The sequence below is a fragment of the Haplochromis burtoni genome, unplaced genomic scaffold (genome assembly GCF_018398535.1).
Source record: "Haplochromis burtoni strain Fernald_Lab_line unplaced genomic scaffold, NCSU_Asbu1 Contig_277, whole genome shotgun sequence".
Taxonomy (NCBI): Eukaryota; Metazoa; Chordata; class Actinopteri; order Cichliformes; family Cichlidae; genus Haplochromis; species Haplochromis burtoni.
In genome coordinates this window covers 349,704-359,732 of record NW_024582638.1, presented here as the reverse complement: position 1 = coordinate 359,732, position 10,029 = coordinate 349,704, and the positions used below count along the sequence as shown (strand labels likewise).

Below are 10,029 nucleotides of genomic sequence, written 5' to 3'. Positions count from 1 at the left end.
AAAAAAAAAAAAAAAAAAAAAAAAAAAGAGTACTTACGTGTAAACATTGTTAGGAACCAGGGAATAGCATAAAGCTGTGCGGAAAAAGAAAAGAGAAAAAAGATGATGACATAAGCATAACTTATACATTGGGGAAAATAATGATATGATCCCCTCCTGAATTTTTAAGTTTGCTCACACACACATGGTAATAAACAGTCTTTAAGTTTTATGGTAGTTTCATTTTAATGGAGAGAGACAGAATGTCAACTAAAAATCCAGAAATAACACATAACAGCATGAATTTTGGCTGCCACAGGTTGTGTGCCCATATTGCACACAGATTACAATCGATTGATCGATTATTCAATTATAGATAAGTTGTTATATGTAAGTACACCTGTCCAAACAATTCATTTCGTGGGTAAGACCAAAGAACTGTCAAAGGACGTCAGGGACAAGACTGTGAATCTGCACAAAGACCATCAGAAAAAAGCTTGGAGAGAAGCTGACAAATGCTGGTCCAATTATTCAGAAATGGAAGAAATTTAAATGATTTACAGAAGACTTGGGAGAATAGGGCTGGGACCAGATGAAACCAAAATCGAGCTCTTTTGCATCAACTCATCCTGACTTGCTGGGAGGAAGAAAAATGCTGAGTATGACCCAAAAAACACAATCCCCACGGTCAAACACAGAGGTAGAAACATTACTCTTGGACTTTTTTCTGCTAAGTTTACAGGATGACATCACCACACTGAGGGGCCAAAGGACAGGGCCATCTACTGTACCATAAAAAGAAAAGGCAAAAAAGAAAAGCTGAAGCTTTGAGCTGCCAAGCAGCAAGTAAGAAAAGGATTTAGAGAGTCTCTGTAAAGAGGGGTGGGCTAGAATCCCTCCTGAGATGTGTGCAAACCTGGTGACCAGCTAAAAGAAACGTCTGACCACTGAGCTTGCCAACAAGGGATTCTCCTCCAGTTGCTATGTTCTGCTTGGGGATAAAATACTTATTTGACTCTCATTCCATTAAAATGAAACTAGCACAAAAATTTAAGACTGTTCATTTCTTTGGAAGAGAGCAAACTTACCAATTCAGCAGGGGATCACATACAGCATTCATGTGTGCGTAGTATTCAACACATCAACTCAAAATAACACGCTAAGACTCAAATGAAATGAATCAATCTCTGAGAAAAGCAGCACACATGGCTGTGAATCTCCACAGCTAAGAAACCGTAACAGCAATAAAGAGCAAACTGCTGACTTTGGTTATAAGTCGACGGGAAAAACGCTAACAATGAAAATGAATCTCAATATACTGATCTTGTCATTTGTCATTCGTCCTTTCTTTCTCTCTTATTTACTCTCTGCACTTCCCCGGGAGGAAAAGCATAAAATTGAAATGAAATAAGGCACACAGACAGATACAGACACACACACACACACTACGCCATTAACCAACTGTTCTAGCAACTGCCAATTGCTGGCCACTGTCACCAAGGCTTTGTAAATTTCAGCGGCAAAAGCTCTGGAGCAGCAACAGCGGAGTTATCTCAGCCAGTTTACTGATTGCTAATTGCGAGGGAGCTGGTGACTGTTCAGTGGACCTCTTGTGTGCCTAAGTGTGACGAGACGGCCACTGCACTCAGAGTCTCATCCTCAGCCGCAACAGCCCAGCAGCAGGACTGCGAGTGCAGCCAGATTGGATTAGCGTAGGTGTAAATGGCAGACTCAGGAGAGGCGATGTAGCCAAAATTGAAAGTGGCCCTGAATTAAACCACTGGCAACATGCAATTTGACTCTGCTGGAGCGGAGTCCAGGAACTCTGCAGCATTTCCAAAGATTACTTGTGGTTTCTGCATGTTTGCACAACATTTTTGGTTTTTTCTTTCTTTCTGAAAGACAAAGTGTGTTGAACTAGCCATGTTCCGGTTTGCATGTATGAGAAATCCATTCATACTGCAGTGACATTCGGCCTTTTAGTGCAGATGGATTTACTGCCTGAGTAAAACAACAGCTCAGAGTGTGCTCTGCAGTTCACAAAGGGAAAAGGGATTTATTATATATAAAGTCTGATTACTGGGACTGAAATCAAGCATGAAAGCTGTATCAACAAAGAGTGTTCCAGTATTGCCCTGGCCTAACAACAAAAGCAAGCATACAAAGTCCCCTTTGAAATGGTAGTACTGTACATGCTCTAAATGACAACCCAGAATGATAAGCAGTTTTTGGAAGGCCCAAGTCTGAACAATGAAGGCGCAAAAGACTAAAATAATTACAACAGGGCATCTGTTTAGCATAAAAACATGTTTAAACAGCCAAAAAAAAAAAAAAAAAAAAAAAAAAAAGCAAAATCACCTGCAGGCTACATTTTTTTCTCCATACACTTTCATATTCTGACAATCAACAAGCACAGTTTGGTGCTTCACTTGCTCCATTTTACAGCTGCAATATCAGACACTGAGGAAATAGAGACTTAAATCCCTGACTCCTCTGTGATAAAGACCCCACTTTTCATCGGGTAACGTCTCAGAGGCCGGGCTGTGGATGACACACATTCATCAGCACACAAACTGAAACCCTGGAGAGACGGTGGAGACTTTAACCTTGTCACTGTCTGAGCAGAGCCGTAAGAAGGAAAGCAAAGGGCGAGGAGAGGTGGCGCAAAGTAAGAGAAATAAGGTAAGCCTGACAGAGGACAATCATTAAGTGTGCCTTGCAGACATTAGCCGCTGTATAAATCATTACCAGCGGACTATGGGGAAAACTTGACCCTGGCCACAAATTCTGGAAACGGGGATGTGGAACAAAAAATGTCATTGACTATGAAAAGATATACGTAACAATCTATGGATGGTCATTTTCTTTGTCCCCTGGCAATGAGACACTAAGAATATTTTTGTACTATTTTTGACTTGCCATTAAATATACATTTGCAATAACAAAAAAATGTTAATAACCAGGCATGTCCTACACTGCTGACTTTTATTTTCATCACTCTGCCAGAACACTTGCACTCTTGGTAACTTACATCTGGGATGAAGCCAATCTCATTTAGATGGTTGCTTAGCTCTGGGTCATGGAAGGCAATCATTTGAGAGAAGACAGTCAAGTACTCTGAAAAAGAGGCAAAAGGTCCATAAAGAGTGTACTGAGTAGTTTGAGTGTTCAGGCGTGAAGAACAGTAGGTCTGACCAAACAAAGCTCTATAGTAACCAGTAGAAAATACAACCAACAGTGTTGAGCCACCTCTCGTTTCTTTATATTTTGCAAGAAAAATTAAACATAGGTGCAGCAATTTATTGAAACATATGCAAACATAAATGAAATAAAGTATATAAGGTGATTTTTTACAATTTTAATGAGCTTGAAAGTCAATATTCCCTTCAATAGGCAAGGCAAGGCAAGTTTATTTGTATAGCACAATTCAACAACAAGGTGATTCAAAGTGCTTTACAGAGACATTAAAAAAACAAAAACAATATAAAGCATGATTTAAAATTGATTAAAAAAACAGTAGATAAAATCAGAACAGTAGATAAAATCAGTAGTTAAAATGTAAGTTTTGAAATTTAAGCTTAAAAGTGTGGATTTGGTGCTTTATTCAAATGCAGCTGAGAACAGGTGAGTCTTCAACCTGGATTTAAATAAACTGAGTGTTTCAGCTGATCTGAGGCTTTCTGGGAGTTTGTTCCAGATATAAGGAGCATAAAAGCTGAATGCAGCTTCTCTGTGTCTGGTTCTGACTCTGGGAACTGATAAAAGACCAGATCCAGATGACCTGAGGGATCTGGAAGGTTCATACTGGGTCAGGAGGTCACTGATGTATTTTGGTCCTACACCATTCACCAGTGGGAGCATGTAAATGTTAAACAGAAGGGGTCCCAAGATGGAACCTTGTGGTTCTGTCTAAAACCTGACTGGAAGGCGTTATAGCAGTTATTAGGTAATAGCCTCCCCACAGTCAAAATCTCAACATTACTGAAGCAGTGTGGGCTCACCTTGACAAAGAAGAGAAGAAAAGGCAGCCAACATCCAAAGAAGAGCTTTGAAATGTCCTTCAAGAAGACTGGAGAACTATTCCCAACGACTACTTACATAGAATAGAATAGAATAGAATAGAATTCAACTTTATTGTCATTGCACATGCACAGGTACAGGGCAACGAAATGCAGTTTGCATCCATCCAGAAGTGCTTTAGTGATATAGATATATTACAATATATATTAGCAATAATATAGATATGTGAGTATATTACAGAAATGGGTCTATTATGGTATGTTATAATGTACACGGTATGAAGTATGTTGTGAATATTCTATAACTATAAGTATGTACAGGCTGTAGTGAGTACAAGCTATGTACAGGCTATGAACAGGATATAAATATGAAAAACTATACAGAATATGAAATAAATAACTTTACAGAATCTGAGATATACAGCTATACAGAAATGGGAACTATGCAAGTTGTAAACAGTTGTAGGATTAAAGATTATCGTATGTACAGAATGATTATTTACACAGAGCTATACAGTAGTGCAGTTAAGATAAGTGAGATATGTGGATAATTTCTACAGAGGCTATATAAAGTGCTAGTGGTTGTGAGTGGTGGTTCAGTCCATGTTATTATTGTGTGTTTGAGGGTACAGTTGTCCATTGTGGGTGTGTGTATGTTCAGTCCATGTGTTAACGTGGGTCAGATGTCAGGAGGCAGAGTTCAGGAGTCTGACAGCTGTGGGGAAGAAGCTGTTCCGGTACCTGGTGGTCTTAGTCCGGAGGCTCCTGTAGCGCCTCCCAGAGGGCAGGAGGGTGAAGAGTCCATGTGATGGGTGACTGGGGTCTCTGATGATTTTCCCAGCCCTTTTCAGACACCGCTTCCTGTAGATGTCTTTTATGGCAGGAAGTGGTGCTCCGGCGATGCGTTGGGCAGTTTTCACGACCCTCAATGCCTTCGGTCCGAGGCAGAGCAGTTCCTCGTACCAGACTGTTATACAGTTGGTCAGGATGCTCTCGATGGTGCAACGATAGAAGTTCACCAGGATGTCTGAGGACAGGTGGTTCTTCCTCAGAGTCCTCAAGAAGAAGAGGCGCTGGTGAGCCTTCTTGACCAGCTTGGAGCAGTTGGTCGTCCAGGTGAGATCCTCGGAGATGTGGACTCCCAGGAACTTGAAGCTGCTCACACGCTCCACAGCCGTCCCCTTAATGTGGATGGGTGGATGTGGGTCAGCATTCCTCCTGTAGTCCACGATGAGCTCCTTGGTCTTCTCGGTGTTAAGCAGCAGGTTGTTTGTGTCGCACCACTCAGCCAGACGATCCACCTCCTCCCTGTAGGCGGCCTCATCGTTGTCACTGATGAGGCCAATCACCGTGGTGTCATCTGCAAACTTAATGATGGTGTGGACCATGCAGGGTTTTTCAATTTCCCTAAGGGGGGAATCAAGAACTATAGGATGAACCATGCAGTTGCATGTGGGTGAAGAGGGAGTAGAGGAAAGGGCTCATCCACAGCCTTGTGAAAGGGAAAAACCCGAGGTGCAGCCAGCCGGGAACTTTTTGTTGTTTTATTATTGTGATGGTTAGGTATTTATGAAGCAGTGAGTTATCCAGCCCGGACATGTTGGGGGCGGTTGGTCAGGAAGTCCAGTAACCATTTGCAGATGAGGGAACTGATGCCCAGGTCTGTCAGTTCCTGATGAGTTGTGAGGGGTGGATTGTATTGAATGCTGAACTGAAGTCTATAAACAGCATTCTGGCGTAGGTGTTGTTGTTGTCCGTAGAAAGGGAAAAAAAACAATAGTTGAGAGGACAAGAGATGCAAAGAAAATTCAATGCGATTGAGGAGATTGCATTGCTCTGTGCTCCTGTCTCTGGTGACCATTTCGTGATGATGTCAGGGGGGTAGACATGATTTTGAGAGTGATGCGGCCAAGTCATAAGCCTAAGCTGTGTTGGGGAGAGGATAGACCTCTCAAGGTACATTAGCGCTGAGAGGTGAGTTTGTAAGGATGGGGCGTAGTATTAAGAGAGGCCGGGGAGTGACTACTAAGCGTAGCGATAGGAATGGGGGTGAGAAATGAACAGTACTGGAGCCGACATCCTGAAGGCAAGAGGTGGATTGGTACCAGGACAAGGACGCTGATAGAAGACAAGCCGACACAGCGTAGCCAAGGACAGGTGAAAGTGCAGCACTCCTGCAAGCTCCCCAGAACACGCTCTGAGAACACGCCCGGGGATGCCATCAGGACCTGCAGCCTTGTGGACATTGATCCTGCTCAGCACCGCTCCTACATCGGTGGGGGAGAGAGTCAGAGGTTGGTGGTCTGGCGTCACGTCTGCTTTGGTTGTGGTTGTGGGGTTCCCTCGCTCAAAACGAGCATAAAAGTTGTTGAGCTCGTTGCGGAAGGAGACATCAGAGGATGCGGGGGGAGGGTTTAGTGGTCCTGTAGTCTGAGATGGTCTGGAGTCCTTGCCACATGCGTCGGGGGTTGGAGTTGGAGAAGTGTTCTTCTACCTTCTTTTTGTAATGGTGTTTGGCTTTTTTGATGCCCTTCTTTAAATTAGCCCTGGCTGTACTGTAGGCGTGTGCATCTCCTGACCTAAAGGCGGTGTTGCGGGCCTTCAGGAGGAGACGAACATCCCGGTTCATCCAAGGCTTCTGGTTGGGGTACATGGTGATACATCATGGAGAAGCTCACGGTTCTCCAATGGGAGATTGAGAGGCCAGTGTTGGACTGTTAGAACAGCTTTGAAATTCATATGAGCTGTTCGCACTAAAGTAAAAAGCACCATCACTTCATGCGGATACCCTTTCGGCACCAGCAGCGGTCGCAAGGCTGCAGCCGAACAAAAACACATGCTGTCCTCCCAGGAGCCCAGCATGAGTAGAGGTCTCTTGTTTTCCCTCTTGTACTTTCCCATTGTAGTGTATATTTCAGTGTTTTTTTCTGTAACGCTACCGATCTCCGACCTGTATCCCCATGTGATGTCTGTGTTGTGTGTGTAAGGTCAGGGGGGGAGGGTCCTATTTCACTGCAGGGCAACCTGCACGTGGCAAATAAAGCCTTGATTGATTGATTGATTGATTGATTGAAATGTAAAGCAATCAGACTAAGAGAGTTCAGGCTGTGCTGAAGAATAAAGGTGGTCATACCAAATGTTGACTATTGACTCAGTTTTTTCCTTATATACTGCATTGCTATGTATATTTGTACACATTTCAATAAACTGCTGAACCTATTTCTCTTTTTTCAAGCAAAATATAAAGAAATGAGGGGTGGTGCAGTATTGTTCATCAAAGAAAAACATACACAAACGTGACTCAGCTCAGAAAAGCTTGAGTGTAGTAATTCCATCAAGTGAATCAGTTTTATTGAAATTTAGTCAACTCTTATGTGTTACCCACATGTTGCTCGTACTCTCCTGATCCACTTTTCAGCCTTTCTCAACCTCAGTACATAGTGAATGTAAACTCATGCTGCACAAAGCTGTGCAAGCCCCATTTCTTCACACAGTTCATCTACAAAGGAGCTCTGACCAGAAAGATAAACATTAGACAGCTCTCTCCAGGGCATCTAGCAGGGGAAGAAATGATAATAGTCACATTCCCCATGGAGTTCAAGAGGTGTATGGTGCAGCTGTTTATCAGTCACGTACGAATTGCCTGTGACATTTCTCTGCAGGCACTTGCAGTTTCATTTGTTTCCCTATCTCTAAATGATGCGACTCAGCTGCAAACTCCATTAAGAAAGACTGAAATTAGTTTTCAGAGCTTAGAAGCAACATGGAGCCAAAATTTAATCAACATTGAGCTGACGGGCTGATGCTCAGTGCCAGCCGATGATAATTTGCTTTTGAACTTAACTGAATGCTCAGACAACGTTTAATGCTTATTACTTAACTTGCAGTTGACTACATATGATAACCGGTAGAAATGACAACAAGTAATAAAATAATATGGAACAGCGTCTGCTCGAAGAATGAAAACTGAATATTTCATTAGTGCGTAAGTAACTCTCTGAGTTGTGCGAAGATTACTCAAGTATAGCTTACCTTGGATCACATGAGAGTTGTCCTTCAGAAAAAAGTTGTACAAGTACTTGGGGATGAAGGCAGACATGCAGGCATATGCCAAAGCTGGGAAGAGAATCAGATAAAAATGAAAGTATGAAAAGTATGAAAATAAAATGGAGATAAAATAATAGTTAGCTACTTGAGTTCACATTAAAAGTCTTGCCTTCATTGTTGAAATTCAGATATAGAAAGGGGGCACAAAGCGAATCCAAACCTGAAGTGAAAATCAAGTCAGAACAGCTCATGATCTTCACACAAATTCAACTGTAGGGTTAAGAAATTTAACAAGGAATTTGAAAAGTGTGGCATGACCACCACCTAGTGTCTATTTATGTACAGTACAATAATAAATAGAGCGAGTTACAAGAGAATGACTGACCCTGCCAGTAGACCAGGTCAGGGTGAGACACCACCCACGCTTTCAACACACGTCTGAACTTGATGTGGCCCTGGGGAGATGACAGCAGCTCATCATATTGGTGGCACCGTGGGATGTCCACTTCAATCTGTAAGCATGTGCACAAAAAGACAAAAGAGATTGAATGAAGTTAGATTAAATCCACTTGTATACACAGCGTAACATGCATTTTTAAACAGCTGTGTACCTGTCTGTCAGTTGGTATGGGAGTATCCTTGTCTATACCTTCATATTTAGCTTGAATGTCACCCTGTGCAAAAGAAGGAGAGTAAGCGGTATCACAAACAAATATAAAAATGCAACTTTTCATGATTTATTTTGTACCTCAATGCCCAGCAGGCCAGCCCACGCCAGCCCTCGTACAAGTGGGGGAATGTCCACTCTGGCTTCTTTCCACACTAGGGTCTTCTTGTACGGGTAGGCCTAAAGTCAAAGCAATACATTATTGAGTCCCAGTCTAACAATAACACGTTTAAACAACAAATACTACAAATACAGGACAGAAACTGAGGAAATGCTTTTGCATGCTTAGTGCTGCATATGAATTTGTATGGAGCCCAGACCTTGAGCAATCTGTCAAAGAGGATGATGCGGATGAGCTGGTACTCGGTGTCTCTTTCACGGATGATGAGTGGCAGCGTGACGGCGGCCGACAGTTCATTGCTGCTGTTGGACTGGGGCAAACTCGACTGTCTGGAGGAGGGAGAAATAAGCAGAGGGGGGGTATGACATTTCTCAAGCTAAAATAAATGATGAAGTAAGGTGTAAAATACTAAAGGGGAGGAGAGGATGACAAGAGCAACTTCAAGATTGAGAGCACTTACTCGTCTTCGAGGAGAGGGTAATAGGCTTCTCTGGCTACATCTTTCAACCTCTGGGGGGAAAAAAAGACTACTTATGGTAAAAACAGTAACAGAAGTTTATAGTTTCTATAAATATCTAGTCTCTCTAGTAATTTATAGTTTCTATAAATATCTAAACTCTATAGTAATTTATAGTTTCTATTGCAAGTGCAATTTTACTGCAGTTGCAATACAGCAAGGCAACATTAAAAGATTTTGTCAACTAATAAAAACACACTTATTAATACAGAAGTACGAGTGGCATAATGACTGCAGTTGTTTTCAGTATATCAAAGGAAGCCCAGAAGGCTGCAGATAGTGCAGGAGTGTTCATAAAGAAATGTACACATTTTACGGTCTTACATTTCTGAGTTGGCACAGAGACAGCGTCACTGTCGTGTCATCGAGCAAGAAACTCCGATCCCTGCCCTGGCCAAACGTCTCCCCATCCTCCAAGACGAAACTGAAAAGGAGATGCAATCAAGATGCAGACAGGCTCAAAATTTAAATAAAAACTGCCAACCGCTCAGTCTTTTGTGTTTGTGCATATGTTGTTTTATACTTGGGCAGTGTGGAGATCGGTGGTTTGGACTGAATGATTTCCTGGTTGGTGAGCTCCTTTTCTAGGTCTCCACCTGCCAGACACCACAGATGATAAACCTCATCTATGGCCCGCTCCGACAGGTAATCCTCATCGTCGTCTAATAGCACACACACA

General features: G+C 42.4%; 1 protein-coding gene across 3 annotated transcripts in view; it reads right to left on the bottom strand.

The window, feature by feature from the left end:
• Nucleotides 1–10,029, bottom strand: part of tbck (TBC1 domain containing kinase) — a 63,339-nt gene that overhangs the window by 47,576 nt on the left and 5,734 nt on the right. For all 3 annotated transcript variants that reach the window (XM_005940009.3, XM_005940010.3, XM_042227702.1), the window contains 11 exons: nt 9,874–10,012; nt 9,675–9,774; nt 9,294–9,343; nt 9,033–9,162; nt 8,794–8,892; nt 8,657–8,719; nt 8,431–8,557; nt 8,215–8,265; nt 8,031–8,114; nt 3,011–3,096; nt 38–74 (listed from right to left, as the gene is read on the bottom strand). In XM_005940009.3, coding sequence (XP_005940071.1) covers nt 38–74; nt 3,011–3,096; nt 8,031–8,114; nt 8,215–8,265; nt 8,431–8,557; nt 8,657–8,719; nt 8,794–8,892; nt 9,033–9,162; nt 9,294–9,343; nt 9,675–9,774; nt 9,874–10,012 — 966 coding nt within the window. The remainder of the gene's footprint in view (nt 1–37; nt 75–3,010; nt 3,097–8,030; nt 8,115–8,214; nt 8,266–8,430; nt 8,558–8,656; nt 8,720–8,793; nt 8,893–9,032; nt 9,163–9,293; nt 9,344–9,674; nt 9,775–9,873; nt 10,013–10,029) is intronic.